Source organism: Coccinella septempunctata, chromosome 7 (genome assembly GCF_907165205.1).
Source record: "Coccinella septempunctata chromosome 7, icCocSept1.1, whole genome shotgun sequence".
NCBI lineage: Eukaryota > Metazoa > Arthropoda > Insecta > Coleoptera > Coccinellidae > Coccinella > Coccinella septempunctata.
The window spans coordinates 20,378,096-20,396,380 of record NC_058195.1 but is presented as its reverse complement, the minus strand read 5'-3'; the positions used below and the strand labels follow the sequence as shown (position 1 = coordinate 20,396,380).

At 34.7% G+C, this 18,285-nt stretch overlaps 1 protein-coding gene across 1 annotated transcript; it reads right to left on the bottom strand.

Annotated features, from left to right (window-relative positions):
* Window positions 1–11,806: 11,806 nt before the first annotated feature.
* On the bottom strand, window positions 11,807–15,532 carry LOC123317616. The gene is made up of 7 exons (XM_044904220.1): window positions 15,147–15,532; window positions 14,921–15,084; window positions 14,744–14,824; window positions 14,548–14,625; window positions 14,363–14,431; window positions 12,983–13,015; window positions 11,807–12,921 (listed from the first exon to the last, which is right to left on the bottom strand). The coding sequence occupies exons 1-7, from the start codon at window positions 15,227–15,229 to the stop codon at window positions 11,807–11,809; spliced, it is 1,623 nt and encodes a 540-aa protein (XP_044760155.1). The 5' UTR covers window positions 15,230–15,532.
* Between the last annotated feature and the right edge of the window lie 2,753 nt (window positions 15,533–18,285).

Below are 18,285 nucleotides of genomic sequence, written 5' to 3'. Positions count from 1 at the left end.
GTCATCAGAAAGACTCAAATATGACTCAGTTCCTGACAAAGCATTTGAAGTTGGAGACGAAGTTTTGGTGAAAAGACCGTTCAGTCATCTTAAATCCGATTCCAAGTTTGAAGGGGATACAGGAACAGTTACATTAGTAGATGGTCCATTGATCTCGGTTAATACACCTACGCGTTCAATTCAACGTCATAAAAATCAAGTGGAATGGTATGATCATCGTTCAACTGAGAAGTTAAGAGAGGATACATTACCTCAAGCGATCAAAAATGGAGAAGGTTCACCACCTGCAGCAGTTTCGTCACGTCCAGTTCGCAATAAGCAGAAACCAGTTTGGCAGAAAGATTATGATTTGTCATAATCATTTTCTGCTTTGTTCATTCAGTTCATTTGTTTTTTTTAATTTAAACGTAAAAAAGGGTTTGTAGTGGACCCACCCATGTTAGACAAAGAATATTATTGAGCTATTATCACAGAGCACTAATGCACGTAGCAAAGATTATAGAGTAGAAAGATGGGAAACGAGGCGACTAAAGCGATTTGAGCGCCATCTGTGTGTCACGCGTGTTTTTAAGACGCTAGGACTGGTTAAAATATTAATTTGAGTGCCATTTGCAGAAATATATGAAATTTTTTAAGATTTCAGACGTCAATTTTGATCAAAAAAGTTTTGAATGTTTTGATTCTCATTCCGCTTTTTGTTATCTGGCTCGTTCTAGTTGCTGATTTTTGAATTTTTTTGTCTTATTTCTTGGTGAAAACATCAAAATATTGTTCGAAAATTATTGAATGATGAAGAACGGTAGATCAAATAATAAAATGTATTTTACGTGATTAAGTTTTTCACTCAACTGAGGAAAATGGAAGCGTAAGTATTAAAAATCGTAACATGTGAATCGGTCATTCATTGATTCTAATTTTCAGTGCTCCGAAGTGGATAAAATTCTCAGGGTTTGAAGACAATTACTTCAGCAAACACTACTAACTACATCATGTGCAATGGACATTTTACTGCAGGTCAATTGAGAACTGTTCATCGACGTAAATTGTTGTATGCAGAAAGCATCCCTTGCATGAACGGCCTATTAAGGGGAAATTATGATCTTTATAGGTCCATTCAATGATTCTCAATTGCTACTCTTTCAATATATTCAGAAATGCAGAGGTTTTATTGATTTCCATTTGGGAACCGAGTGACTGTCAAATTATTGTTTAGAAAGGAAAGTCAAAGTTTTATGAAACCTGCTGTGAGTGTTTTGTTCATTCATTAATCAATTTGTATATTGTGTCATGAAGAGACCATATCATATGGAAATCATAAAAAAAAGCACCAGGAAACTATACGGACATATGCAAGATGTCTGTAAGGTTTTTTTTTAGTGTGGTTCTGAAAATTCTTTAAATAATACCTACATATGTAACTGGAATATGTATGCTATAATGGTATATAGAATATTGGTTCATATTAATTTCTGATATATGTATATTTTACAAATTCAACTAAGTTCATTAATTCAGAACAACCTTTTGTACAGAAACAACACCTTCGACGTAAAGCAGATCATACCATATACTTTAGTGTCCTAGTTAAAGCTTCATTTGTTGCCCACTATTTCAATTTTTGTAAATTTTTCATGAATTGCAAATAAACATATAGCACATCCAACAGCGTTTTTCGTTGATATCAATTGATTCCAAACAATGTTTAGATGAAAACTAACATCCTGATCACAAAACAAAACCATACTTTTATTTTGTCACTCAGGATTTTTTTTTTCTGATAGAAATAAAGTCAATATTGGAATGCAATACGTGCAATGGAATTCGAATTTCGCGCCCCACAATTAAAAAACAGAAAACTGTTATCAAAAAATTTTTAGTACTAGCGATATGAGGGCGTTTCCTATCTTTCTACTCTATAATCTTTGGCACGTAGATAATGGTGATTGTTCTATTTTCCATGGAGATGATAATATATTAATTTAGCGTCGATTGTGACGGACGGAACAAAGTTTGATGAAAAATACATAAGAGTTTTCCTTCGGAAAGTAGAGAACATTACAGAAAGGAGGGCCGATTGAGGAGCTTTGAGGGAAAAAGTAATGATGTTGAAGAAAACAAACACCTTGGGTAGCCTCAACAAGGTGAACAGAACAACATTCAATTTTTTATGTCTCAACAAATGAACCAAAAACAAAAGAAAAGGGGTCGTTGATACTTTCTTGATGACAAAAAGAGGAAATAGGTATTATCCTTTCATGATTCTATTCATCTCCTCATATTTATTTTATATTTCATATAATATATATTATCAATATTGTATTTATTTATTCTATTGAATTTACGAATCAGCTAAATCAATTGATCCTGTAAATACAATTTTCTATGTTTCATAAATTTAGCAGAAATTCCACACAATCTCAAGTACTGAAGGTAAATTGTTGAATACCTTCAAATTAACTAATTTCCGAAAAGATTGCTACTCATTTTTTATATTGATATATAATTTTGTCAAAATTTGTTAACAGTGAAGTTCTGTACTAAGGCAGTAATTGGAGTCCCATAGGGAAAACCGAATAGAGCCTTTACAGTTTGTTATATGTAATTGGAGTCTCATAGAGAAAACAGTATAGAGCCAGTTTTGTTCTGAAACACATGAATTTACCTTAAGTTTGTTATATGTATTCCCCAATATTACACACATGTATTTCTGAGTATTATTATGCAAAGTTATTGTTATGTCCCAAGTAGAAATGAATATTGTATTGAATAATTTTTTTTTATAATAGCATCATTATTCATTACTCTTTCACAAAGAATTCGAGTTCTTCATTAGATTTGGCGACAACTTTGATTGTTGTCGCCAGGTCTAATGAAAAACGCGCTGAAAACAAATGTTTAAATTATAACACCAATATTCCTTACCGCCAAAAAGAACCGATAGATGGCGCTGCCAGCATTCATTGAATTTTAACGACATTAATTCCGATACGTCTCAATAGATAGATAGATAGATAGATAGATATTTATTAATCTTTTGAGACATAACATCTATGTATAGGACAATTCAAAAATAATACATATATAATATTTGTACATACATGCTTATTCATTAAGTCGACATTTTTCGAAGATATAACTGTAATATTCCTGGACATTAGAAAAACACTGTTTTAATAACAAATCTTTAACTAACATTTTGAATTCATTTTTTTGAAGACCTTTCATGTAACGAGGAAGATGATTGAAAAGTTTGATACTTTGATAAAATGGAGACATTTCAAATTTTGCAGTTTTATGAATGGGGAAATATAACTGATCCTTATTTCTCGTATTATGAGAATGGAAACTTGAGAGTTTTACAATACTGTCCTCATTTTCTTTCACATACATAAGACACCTGAAAATGAACAAAGAGGCAACAGTAAAAATACCATTTTCCTTGAAGATGGGCCTGCAAGAGGAGCGCGGATGACAGTTGAAGATCAAACGAAGTATTCGTTTCTGAATAACAAAAACTCTATTCACTTCGGAAGAGTTACCCCAAAGCAGTATATTATATGTCAAGTGACTGTACACTAAGCTATAGTAGATGTTAATCATAGATGTTAATGGAAGGCCACTCCTCACTCTACTCAATGCAAAATAGGAATTATTGAGCTTTTTGCAAACGGCATCAATATGCGTATGCCATTTCAAGTATCTATCAATGTGAATACCTAGAAACTTAGTGTGGCTCTTAGCGGTGATAACTGTATCCAGATAACGAACAACAAATCTGTCATTCTCATCACTAGACAAAGTAAAATGAATGCATGTTTTATTAACGTTCATTTTAATCCGGTTCATAAGACACCATTCACCGAAACTTTGCACAAGTAACTCACACAAGCTTTGCAGCTCCTCCAATGTATCTGCAGTAACAGCTATGGAGAAATCGTCAGCAAATAATAAGATCCTGATCAATCTGAGCACCAAGTGATCACGTTTTAATAAGCGTAGAAATATATTTCTTATATTTGGTGGAAGGTCATTTATGAATAGAAGAAACAAAAGTGGCCCAAGAACAGATCCCTTAGGCACTCCTAATTTCAAATTACGTTCACTTGAATAACAATCACCGACACGAACAGACGCGACTCTACACTCAAGATAATTCCGAATCCAGTCTAGAAAGACACCTCTGAATCCCAAGTTATAGTCATACTATCGAATGCTCGTGACAAGTCAAAAAACAACGCAGCTACATATGAGCCATTATCTAGATGTTCGTAGACAAATTCAAAAAAATTTAACACCCCAGTTTGGGTTGAACGACCCGACCTAAAGCCATGCTGAGCATCGTCGAGTATTCCGAACCTGTCAAGATAATTCATCATTCTACTGTATACTATTCTCTCGAATACCTTGGAAAAGGTGCTCAGGATAGCAATAGGTCTGTAATACGAAACAAGATCCATATCATCCTTTTTGAAGACTGGAACGACAGTGGCCTTTTTAAGAAGACGGGGAAACACACCAGTGGTCACTGACATGTTAATAATATGAGCGAAGTGCGTGCTTATCTCACTAATTATTAATTTCAATAGTCGCGAGGAAACAAAATCAGCTCCAGAACTACTATTTTTAAGTGATTTAACAACATCGACCACTTCATGTTCAAAAACAGGATAAAAGAAGAAGTTTGCACTTAATATAGATGAAGTGGTGCAGGAGGGGCTTAATGAGCCCTTACAATAACTATTGAGGGATGTCTCAGCAACCGTGGTGAAATAGTCTACGAAGATCTCTGCTACAACTTTGGGATCCCTTTGTGGAACGCCATCAACAATGAGGGAAATGGATTTAGGACCAGTTTTTCTCCCAGTCATAGTGTTCACAATATTCCAAACAGTTTTATTCTTATTATCAGAGATGCTTCAATCATTTCCTTCAGGAATTTACATTTTGTATTTTTGATCAGGGATTGATAAGAAGATTTTGCTGCCTTATATTGATTATGAGTGAACTGATTATTTAAATTTTTATGCAGCCAATGAAGATTGTTCAGGTTACTTTTAGCAGCGATTATATCAGGTGTCAACCAATTTTTGTCATGATGACAATGACCAGTGCATTTTATAAGTGGACAACAATCCTGAAAATTTTCACGAATGATATTAAAAAATGATTCAAAACATCCATCTACATGTTGAAAGTTGTAAATATCCTCAAAGTTACAGTGTGAAATGCCATAAACAAAATCATCAAGATTACGTCGACTAAGATTTCGGACAAATTTAGGTACTTTTTGTGACTTAAAGTTACAATTGAAAGAAAGCTCAAGTGAGATAATTCGATGGTCACTAATATGTGCTTCAAATACTTCAATATTGCAATTTATTGATTCAGCGCTAGTCGAAATGTAGTCAACTTTAGAAATGGAAGTATGACCTGTGATGTCTGTAAAAACTCTAGTAGGTTCGTTTGACAATACTTTCAAATTGAAGCTTTCCAGTAAGTCTGAAAGCAACAAACGATTTTTACATCTTACTTTTAAGAAATCAATATTCAAGTCACCACAGAGGAATACTATGTCAACTGAATCATAACAATGGTTGATAGCTAGTGATATTCGGTCCAAAAATTTTTCTACATTACCAGAACCAGGTCGATAAATACTTATAATGCCCATGCGAATGTAACGAGTGATCACTATAGTCAAATTTCACAAACCATTTCTTCCGAAAATCGGGACACACACAAACTTTTCATCTCCAAGCCAGCTTTCACGTAAATCATTGAACCCCCATGCTCTCTTTCGGGTCGACAGTAGTAGTCAGCTTGAATGTATCCAGGAATGGTCATTGTTTTCACATTATCCGAGCAGCACCAATGCTCGACAACACTTATAATTTCGGGACTCTTTTCTATTACAAGTAACTCGAGAATATCTAACTTATTTGAAATGCACTGGGCATTTACTTGTAACAGTTTGAACTTTTCCTGTGCCTCCTTCAAGATGTTCGCTGTGTTATTGTCCTCGACCAAGGATGGCGCGACCGAGATGGCGCTCTGAGATGGCCAGTAGTGTCAGGGCGGAAGAGTCGTGGAACGAGTATAAGCGTTTGAGGAATTCGGTGAATCGCACAAAAACGAGAGAGGCGTGTATATTTTCAGCATGTTGCTATGAATACATCGAACAAAAATCAGTGGAAGGAACTCGGGTCTTTGGGGATTTCTAATAAATCTCATTTTGTTGTTGAACTTAATTCTGCTATTACAGATGAAGTTAATGATCACTTTTTGATTTTCTCACCTGGAATCTCTGACCCTTCTGTTATTGATATTTATAAAAACAATCCCATATCTATATGCACAGGTCGGTTCAATTTTCGACTGGTAGATGAAGATACAGTTTTTAATTACCTAAAAAAATACAAAAATAGCTCGCCTGGTTCTGATACGATCTCAATCTCATTCATCAAGATTTGTTGTCCGTATATCCTCCCTTACATTGTCAACATTTTCAACACTATCTTGTTAAACTCCAAATTTCCCACCGCTTGGAAGTGTGCTCTCGTTACACCTATCCCAAAGAACAAAAGACCTATTGAATTATCTGACCTTAGGCCAATAAGTATGCTACCAGGATTGTCCAAATTAATGAAGAAGATCATATCGGCTCAAATTCAGGATAATCTTGAATCCAATAATATAGTTCCGGATGTCCAGTCCGGCTTTCGACCGGGCTATGGTACCACTGGTCCTCTTCTTGATGTTACCGATGACATTCTGCAGGCACTCGATGACTCCAAATGTGCTACCTTACTTTTGCTCGATTTCGGTAGAGCTTTTGACACCGTAAGACATGATATTCTCCTTGCCTTGTTGGAGTCTTGTGGTGTAATTGTGCCGGCTCTTGCTCTCCTCAGTTCATATCTCGTGGACAATGAAGTCCCTCAGGGCTCGATTCTTGGCCCTTTGCTCTTCATTGTTTATACCAGCCAATTCATAAAGTTCATTCATCACTCCAAAGTGCACATCAATTAAAATTTGAGGTTATTTTTTCATGACATGGAATCATTACTTGCCCGAAAAAATCAAATATTGCAAAAAAAAAGGTTTTGGAAGCTGTAGAGTGTGTTGAGTGTGGTTGTAGTTTTCATCCCAGTTGTGCCAGTCAGACCAAAGTGCTGGATAAAAGTGGAATATTGAACTGTTGTGCTACATCAAAAAGTGAGGTTAAACTAACCCCAAAAACACGAAAAAACTCGGAAAATTTAGAGGTGCCCCTGGATATCGATGAAAAAAAAATTGAAATATATTATTGACCAATCTGTTAAACAAATGTTTGGACCATTGGAGAGCAAAATGGAAGGAAAGTTTGAGTACCTATACTTCATTCACTTTTATTTTAGCAGTCGGTTGGCCATGGAAATTTGACACATTTCACTCTGTATAGTACGAAAATGTGGGGTTATGAAGCTTGTCAAAACATTTTTGGGTTTTAAATCAACGCTATGTTGCCCGTTCTACGTAAAAGTTTCTGTTATTACGTATTTTATCACAATGTCGAATCTCTTCGGAAAATATGTGACGAACATAATTGAAGTTTATTCAAACTGATTGAATTCATACCAAATCCAGTTATTTGAATGGAAAATACAAGATATCAGTATAATATCATAATATGCACTAGCTTGAGGAGAGTTGATGTTCGTTTTCTTCTTTGGCCTGCATCATTTGTAGATTTCAGATTTCAAAAATATTAACTCGAAGATGAAATGCATATGATGCAGTGGTTGGTAATGGGTATCTCCCGAAGAAATTAACAGATAATTACAAGAATGTTAAATTCTTCAACAAAAATCGTCTTGCATCAATATAAGTAAAATGAATTGAAGGAAGTTTCAAGTTAAGATGAACTTTACCTTTGAACAAAAATATCACATGAATAAACAAGTAACAGGACAACTTGCGCGTATTTGTGGCTATTCATCTTAATACATTGATGTAATAATAATAATAATTATAGGTATTTATTAGTACCTTAAGACATTTACATTTTATAGGACAAGTCAAATGAAAAATAGAAAAATCCATTTCAAGGAACTTATTCTCCAATGACATTTATCGAAAATCCTGTAGTAAACTTTTCGCATTAATTCACTCAAACATAAAATTCTCAAACGCCACCACTTTTTTGGGTCTCTCAATAGAAGGAAATACTTTGTCATCCTCTTCATTCACAATCTTTCTGATTGTGGAAATATCCAGCTGAAATATATGTCGTTTAGATTCAGATGAAACATTATATAAATTCTCTTACGTTGAATATGTTCGCTACCGTCTGACTTATTGTGGATTTTAGAATATCAGGGTATAACTATTTGAATGAGCGGACCTGAATTCTAAATAGCATATTCTGAAACCCTGTCTATTTTTTCAATCACTTTCGGCATTTTCGTAATAAAAATTTATATTAGTTGTGGCAACGGCGTTATGACATTAACGACATTTCAACGGAACCTTATTCCGTTCTAGTTACAAAAACTTGAGAAAATTATTTCATGGCCAACCGACTGCTAAAATAAATTTGAATGAAGTATAGAAAAATAATGAACTATGTATCTAGCTGCTTTCAGGAACAAAAGGCGCAGTTTGAAACGGTATTGCAAGAAGTAAAAGAACTCCAGAAAGAAAATAATACTTTGAAACTTAAAGTTCGGCAGCTGGAAATAAAACTGTATAATATCGAATCCAAAGAAAAAGCGAATAATATGGTAATTGTTGGGGTTCCTAAGCAAGCTAATATGAATGAAAAACAGATAACAAATACAATTTTGAGCAGTATGAATGTGTGCAGATTCATGAAGAGGATGTGCTGGAGGGCTTCAGGCTTACAAAACATGAGGATGGACCTATTTTGGTGAAATTCAAAGATCTTCATGAAAAGACCGAGACGCTTCAAAGAATCAAACAACTAAAGGGAACTACAGTAAGCAGATGTGGTCTAGATGGAAGAGACCGAAAAATTTATCTCAATGACGACCTCACGGTAAGGAAAAGAGAACTATTCAAGCTTGTGAGAGAAACCAAACAACGAGAGGGATGCAAGGCTGCCTTTTGATCAAATGGAAATATCTATTTGAGGAAGACCGATCAGGATAAATATACAATCAGAGACTGACTTGTAAGAAATTTATGGTTGTATTCTGCCTTTCATCTGTAAGTTACAAATCTGTAGCGTACGATCGATCTGTAAGTGTCCGATTGACAGATTCGTGAATAATACAATTCTGGAAATGTTCCTGTGAATATCTTATTTACAGTGTTACTTTTGAACTACTTATCGTAAATAATTATGAATTCCTGTAAGCTACAGATCACTAAATCCGTCCAGAATTGCAATTTTCCTGTGAGCTTATGAAAAGTTGCAGATTGGCTTACAGATGAAAGCAGAATACCACCGTTAGACTGTATAGGTAAACTTTAGTACCCTAAGAAATCTGTAAATCGTCATGCTGCATGCTGGAATTAATGAATTTCATAGACAATTACGAGATATGTGATACCAAAATATGTGATAATATACATGAGACTACCACATTCGGTAATTACCTTAGGGACTTTAACACGATACATGTAAATATAAGAAGTTTATATAAGAATTTCGATCCATTTCTGGTGTTCCTTGATGCAAGTGATGAAAATTTTGATCTAATTGTAATGTCGGAAACCCACAATATATAGAAAGTCCAGACGCAGCTTAATATCTGGTCACAAAACATCTTCAAAAATTTCTGTACTTTCGATCACAGAACTTGAATATATTAATGTAACCTAGAAAAGTATATGAAAATAAGAAATATTCAAATTTGCAGCATATTTATCATCATTCAAAATTGACACAATTATGTTTTCAATTTGTACTATTACGTTAACAACAGCTGCAAAATTCAAATAGCCGTCGGTAAGTGCATAGATTCACATATATTATGCTTTCTTTTTGACCGTTTGAGCAGCTCCTGGACAGCTCCGGTGCATCTCACTCGAGCACCGACGCGTTCTTTTTGATTGGGGCGTGAAGCGCCGGAGCAGCTCACGTTCCCTTCCCCTGCCCCCTCTTGCGCCAACCGAAATGCTGGTGCACGTCGAGGGCTTGAAGCCCGTAAACAAACTTCTTGGTTATGTTTACATATGTCAACAAATATTAGAAGTCGTGTATTGTTGAAATTTGTGGATTAATACTATAAAAAGGCTGTAATACACCTTATGGACCACCTAAGATTGATTTTTTCGCCAATTGAAGCTGTCAGTTAGTTTTTTTTATTGAGTAAATGAATAAAGAATCAATGTTAGATGGAATTAGAACTGAATGATTTTGAATGAAGATAGGATTCGTTCTTTCAGGTTTGAAGAGTGAACTAATCATTTTTTTCATGAATGCATAATTTTTAGAGATCGATCAAATGAATAAACGACAAGCTACAGTTTAGTAGCGCCCATCAGTGAAAATGTAGCATTTCTTTTCAAATAAGTTGATATTTCACGTACTTGAATGCAATTTTCGTAAAATCAGAACACTCTTTACCTACTTTTACCAAAGAGGATTATTAACGAAGCTTTAAGAGATGAAATCATTGTTAAATAATTTTTTCAAGTTTTATATCTACAGACATATCCAGTATTTCGTATATTTTTACTCTCCATAGCAAAGAAAGGGTAATGTTCACCCGGTAAATCAAGTTTTTCAACCAAATATATGGCAATAGATTTCGGAAAAATAGTGAAACTTATTAATAATCAACGACTTTAACGTCAAACTGAAAACAAATAATCCAAAGAACCGCGAATCCGGACTTGTCTCTTGTCATTTTGCTCAACGGCTGATCAATGATCGTCCAACTCGCTGCGCGCAGTTGGCACACTAATAACCAGAGACAACCGAGACGGTCAACTAGGAACTAAATCTATGTCCGATTTTATCTTCCATCTCTTTCTAACATTGGCTTTGGGAATATATAGGTGGCGCTGGAATAGGCGGCGGAAGAAATGGCGGGAAATTTGAATCTCCATTAGTCCATATCGCAGTTAAATATTTCGATTTTTGCGAACATGAGGAAAAAGCTCTCATTTTTGATATTCAAGACACATATAATATCGACGAAAATATCTTGAATAACAAAAATGAAAGTTTTTCTTCATGTGCAAAGTTAATCATTTTTGACATTTTTAGGAATAACAAAACTCTGTATTCACAAGAATATGTTTATTGGCATACACACACATATTGGTACATACATATACAACTAGTAAATCCAAGAATTTATTACAATTGGTGCATAAAAATTGAAGATTAGAACATATAAAATTCATTAAACTTTGAAATTTTTGAAAACCATGAAAATTAGAGCCATGAAGGTCATAAAGGTAGACAAGAATGGCGATCGAAATGGGTGATGATGCAAAAGCTGGTCGAAGAGAAGTAAAAAAATAAATTAAATCAGGAATGAAGCATTTTTTTTGCATCTGACTTCACTTCTTCGCACTTCCTTTTGCAACACCAAGGAATGCCAATCCCACATATTGCAGCAGAATATGTTTATTGACATACACACATATATATATAGCTGGTGAATCCAAGAATTTATTACAATTGGTACATAGAAATTGAAGATTAGAACATATAAAATTCATTAAACTTTGAAATTTTTGAAAAACATGAAAATTAGAGCCATGAAGGTCATAAAGGTAGACAAGAATGGCGATCGAAATGGGTGATGATGCAAAAGCTGGTCGAAGAGAAGTAAAAAAATAAATAAAATCAGGAATGACGCAATTTTTTAATTTTTTTTTCATAGGCCTTTTTTTTGGCATCTGACTTTACTTCTTCGCACTTCCTTTTGCACCACCAAGGAATGCCAATCCTGCATATTGCAGCAGTCGTGATGTCCCTTATGCGATTTTTATGATCAGGACATCCTAGATCCTCAAAATTTATGTCAGATCTAAGTACCCCAAGTGCGGTTGCTGCTACTTTAGGATGGGATGGGGAGTTATCTAAAAATTCCTCCAACCTGTTAATTCCACATCCTACAGCAACAAAGTACCTTTCACTTGGGTACATTAGGACTGATCTTTCATCCGACAATTCTTTATTCGCTATGAATAAATTTTGAGGTTCTGAACTGGATGAACTGATCATATTATCGCATAAGGCACAGCATATGTGTTTTTTGAGGGTTTTCACAATAGCTCCTGCCACATATGCTACCGAAAAAACACCAGGGTTTCCAGAAGAAACTTCTCTCGATATATTAACCGACAGTTCCTCAGGTGACGTCTGGAACTGAGGTATTTGATCGGTCAAAGAAGCATCTTCTGGAACTTCCATCTCCTCCCTCTCAAGGGAAATATTGAGGAATGATTTCAAATTACACAAAAGTGTATTTTCGTCATCCTCACAATTTCTCCCTTGAAAGCTTTGATTAACCAAACCATTGAGGAGTTGTGTTTTCAGGGTCCCAATGAATTGCTGCACTGTAGGATTGTCATTGGATCCGCAACCATACCTTATTTGCCCAAACAGGTTCTCCAATGGATCTTGATTCAAAGATCTGGTCCTCAGGGAAATGAAACCATTGTTCCTTAAGTATTTCCAGATCATTTGAATCGCATTTATAGATTGGAGCCAACCTGTTTGGGAAGGTGGCATAGATTTTCGGATTCTGCCATTTTTTGTATACCTCATGAACTGCCAATTTTGCACCTTCTCATGTTCCTCCTTCCAAAATTTTATGTGAGGGGAGCCTAGCTTCAAAGGTCCCCTCAGCTCCTTTCCAAAAGGACCTACAGCCGCTTTCCCATTGAAGCTGTCGAACAGCATGTCCACTTCCGTGATGAAGTTTGCCGTAGCGACAGCTTCCGAGTCCAGTTGCCCTGAAAGATTAAGAAAAGATTATTAGAGTTGGTTAAGTTAGGTTGATGAAATATATATTACCTCCACTGACCAAAGTGAATACGTAAGCTGCAACTGTACGACTCAGTACTTTTGCAGCTACATTCACTTTCATTGCATACTGCAATATGGGTTTCAAGTAAATCTCCTTGATTTTGCAAAGACTTCTGAGCACCATATTTTTGGATTTGTCTATTTCGTAAGCTTTAACCACATGTTCAAATTTCGCTATTTTGGTAACTGTGGTTTCACCAATTTTCAGCGGAATTTGGACATTATGCTTACGAAACAGAGAATATGAGCATTTTAACAGATGTGGTGGGTCAAACATGCAAAAAACTTTTTTTTCTTCAAAGAAGAAAAAAGGTGTCTCCATGGTAGCACCAAGTTCTTTCACGCACCTCACATTGCTGGGACCCATATCGCAGATTGTAGCAACAACATCCACTTTGGCCATGTGCTTTGCTGCAGAGAGGACTGTTAAGAGACAATCTTTCAACTCTGCAGCATTACAACCCCTGTGGCTGAAAAAAAATGCCACTGGTTGCTTCCAATTTTTGCCCAACCCTACCAGCATAAATACCAATGCTTTGGTGGCAAGCCTTTTACTGAAGCTGAATCCTCCAAAATCTTCAAAACCAAGAATTTTATCTTCCCCACTATCGTACTGGACAGCTTCTTTAATGTCCATCTCATCAAAAAGAAGGACACAGCATCTTTCTTTACCTTGGGGAAGATTTTGATCAATTTGGTCAAAAATATTTTGGTTTATGCCAACTTTGAAAGGAACCTTCTTCAGCAAATTAAGAATGGTATTTTTGCATGGTAGGGATGCAAATTTTCGGAGGAGATTGTAGCAACGTGGACTCCTCTTGAAGAGAGATAGTGCCAATATTTTGTCCTCCAGCGACCATCTTCTTCCTTTAACATTCTTCACTTTATAGTTTCTGATTTGAGACACCATCAAATTGGCTGTCAGTGATGGCACATTCTTAAAAATATTCTTCACAACCCTTTCATTCGAAATGTCAAGGATATCACTGACAGCAGCACTCCTTTTTCTGCACAATGCCTTCACCTTCCGCAGTTGATCCTCCTTTCTCCGTAGTATATCGACCAATTTCTTCTTTCTTGGTGTCGAATTTGAAAGATGGAAATTGTCGATATTTCTAAATTCACGGGATCTCCTCCACATTGGAGACTGTGGCAATGCCGGAGTACTCGGAGTCGGATCATTGAGATCTGAAAATAGACAAATGATTTTTACATTTATTCATAATAGAAAAAGTTTGCTGACACACCTCAATACTTGATATGTAATAATGATCAGTGATGATAATAAGTCAGAAATTGTCTAATGACAATTCTTACATACAAAATGAATAAAAGTTTTAAGATTTTCATTGAAAGCAAAAACCATACCTGATAATGAAATTGATGTACCTGCATGTATCTCTTCAGTTACAGAAGCTTTTCCCTCATTAGCTGGAACTAATTAAAAGATCATTGAAGTTGTAGTTTATAAGAGAATCATACATTTGATGGAATTGTAGAAAACATGGAACCATATAAACTAAATTAATATTTTATGGAAATGAATATAATACCTGATGATGGGAATGTGGAAGTACTTGATACAGCAGCATGTTCCTCATCAGTGTTAGGTTCTACCTCATCAGCTAGAACTAATTGAAAAACAATAAGAATTGTATTTGATTAGGGATTAACACATTTAATTATAGCATCAAAGATAACATGCAACCATATGAACTAAATTGATATTTATAGGAATGAATAAAATACCTGACGCTGGGAATGTGGATATACCTGATGTACCAGCATGTTCCTCATTAATAAGGGAAGGCATGCTTTCCAATGTATTTGCTGAAACATCGAAATAAGAGTTAGCATTGTAATATATGAATATGATAATATGCAACGTTGGACGAAATTAGTAATTTTAGAAACAAAATTAATTACCTGCAGAAGAAGAGATTACCCAAGGCATGGGAATAGCATTTCTATTCAGTTTCTGCAAACTTGAATCGGTGAAAGCTTCCCTTCTGAAATGGTTGTTGCAAATTCTGTGATGCTTTCTTACAGCACATGCTTTAAAACCCAGAGTTTGCATCCACAACTCATTCCTGTGAAAGAAAATATACATTTACTCAAATGATCTTAGGTTTAAATAAACAATTTTACGTACCTTGCAGGGTTGTATGGAAAACAAAATAATCTCTGGACTTCTGACTCAGAAGCCCCACATATTAAACACTTTCTTTCGGCCATAATAAAAATTAAAATCTAAATTAAATCACTTGCACGAGGCGTTCTCTAAGGAAATTCAAAATGATTCTTAGAGATAGGATAAACAGAGTCATGCGCCATTCCGCTTCTTTCATAAATTTTTCTTCTTCTTTATCATTCTGTACATAGACATTTCAAATTATCCAAAAAGCGTTGGTAGCGCCCTCTGGAAATTACTGGAGGAGATGGTTAAAAAGGATAGACTTATACAAGTCACACAGAACAGAGAGAGATGCAGCATCATTCTTAACTTCGGACAAATTTTGGCCTGGAGTTGACCGTCTCGGTTGTCTCTGCTAATAACCGTTTTATTTGGGAACAGCTCAGGGGCGAGAACTAGCGTCTATTGGGAATTCAAATGTAGATTGCAGCGACATAGTGGTGACAGTTCGAAGTAAAAAGTTAATGCCTTTACGTCATTGTTCTACGTTCCTCGATGTAAACCATAGACCTAATAATACATTTTATTTTATTAGGTCTATGATGTAAACAAACAAATGACAAAAGTGCCTTAACTTTTTATTTACAAAAATAGCCACTAGAGGGCGTATCGCTTGTTTTGAATTCCCAATTTCCTGTGCTTTACAAATGAACCTTCATTTGTCATTTATCCCTGCTGCTATCTATAGTGGGAAGTGGGAGTTATGATGTGCGCGGTCATATGTTCCTGAATGTCAAAATTCAAATTTAATTAAATTAACACAAAGCGGATTTTCGTATATAAAGTTCACGTTTTGAAACCCCTCAATCAGCAAAAATGAATAGTCTGTGTTTTAAATGCGGCAAGGTGTTTTCCAATTCTAACATATCAAGTTTGACACGCCAGGAATTTTCACAGAGATGAAACTACTGAAATCGCTCCTAACTTGTACAAAAATGCAGCGAAATATAATTATAACTGCCATTGTGGAAAGAACTTTAGTGATAAAAATAATTTCACGAACCATCAGAAGAACCACGGTAAAGATTCATCTTCTGGTAGTGGTAGTTACCAATTGGTAGGTAGGTATTCTTCTAAAATTTAGTCATAATATACAGTATATCATATTTTCATTACTATTTCAGAATAAAGTTCATAACCAGTTGCATAGTATTTTACATGAGATAGATCAACAAGCTTTACGTAGAAAGCTGTTCAATTTCCTAAACCAATGTGATGATCCAGATGTAACAGTTTTTATTAATTACTTCAAAGAAAATTATCTCCATAACATAGAAAATTAGGCATATGCTTACAGACTCCATGCTGGTATTAATACTGATATGCATCTAGAAAGATTTCATAAGACTCTTAACCCTCTAATACCCAAGTCCGCCTTGAGACTGGTTGCATATAAGTGGATACAAAATTATTCAGCCCATGTCCGCCTTCAGTATAGGTTCATTTTGTGAGAACAGGTGTTAATGTAAATCAGTTAACTATTTGCAAAAAAAGATGTAGATTACATAAGCTAATTTGAAACTATACGGAAATAATTTTAAAAAAGAAAAAAAACTTGGGCATTAGAGGATTAAATATATTTACCTCAAAGGAAAGAAAGTTAAAAGACTAGATAGTGGAATATGTGCAATCATGCAATTTGTTGACAGACTTATATCTCGTCATAAGGATAAAATCTGCAGTAAAGTCAGAGAAATAAGAGTTCGTCATGAAACTATGACCAGCTTGGATAAAAATTTATTAATAGAATGTGAAGATGGATAGAAAATACCTTCAAATACATCTGAAGAAAACATATTTTATTCCAGGGGCGGATGGGACCACTGGGAAACCGGGAAAATTCCCGGTGGGCCGGTCGATTGTTGGGCCAGAGGGCTGGTCAGTTCGTACCATTTTTTTGTCTTCGGCGGAACATATATTACGTCGATATTTTTATTTTTTACAAATATTGAAAAACAATTCAAAATGAATGTTGGGAAAACTACCAATTAATATATGTTTCAATAAGTTTTGGAAATAATATTGATAAAATTAAATTTTTCCTGAACAACTGTCATAAACAGGGTGGCTTGAAACCTAATGAAATACAGAAGTTGCAAAAAACTCTACGAGTGATTGTATGATTATTATGCTGAACTTGCCTTATACGAATGTTTTAAGTTGCCAGTCCATGGGACACGGGGTGTGAAAGTAAAGTTTAGTTATGTGATATTAAACCTCTGTTTTTAATATCACACTACCAAACTTTACTTTATTACTTTATTTAATATTATTTGACAGAAGCTTGCTTGCTATAGGAAAAACAAAATCTATGTCGGCTAACTTAGTATTTGCAATTCAATTATGTAAAACGAAAATCTCCTAAAAAGGTTGAGGTTATTGCGAAAATATATATTTTCTGATAGGATAGGTCTCTTCTTTGAGATCTATAGAGTTATATAAGTATTCTTATTTCTCAACAAAAAACTCCTACAACTCAATTTTCTTGTTTCTACAGTCAAAATTATCATTATTGTAAATTTTTGTGTTTTCCACATCACGAAACTAGCAACATAAGGCGTGTTTAGCTTAATCGCCCTTTAATTAGTTGCAGTATCAATAGTTTATAGATTTTATTCAAGTTTTGAATAATATGTATGGGTGTTTCTTCAAAATTTATGTAGGTACAGTGGTGTCTTACGTAAATGGGTCACTGGATTGCTCCTTATTCGTTTAGCAAAATCTTGAAGTGAATAATTAATATGATGATATTTGAAGGTATATAAAAATATGATATCGAAAAAACTATCTAACATAATCATGGAAAGGTATTATGGTAAAAAACTAAAAAACCATTTTTCAAATTAGTAAAAATTCTTCAGTGTCGACTGGCTTAGAAATTAATGGTACAGGGATACTATTTCTAACCTTTTTTTTTTTCATTTAAGATTCAACCAATTTCATTTAAAATTACCCTGAGGAAATTTGAAATCGAAATTCGGAAACTATGCATCCATGTTGTGTATGGTTCAAAAAATACTTGATGTCAAATGTGAGAAAATTTGAAAATTTTCATTTTTTCAACCATACCTATAGACAACATGGATAGATTTTCCGT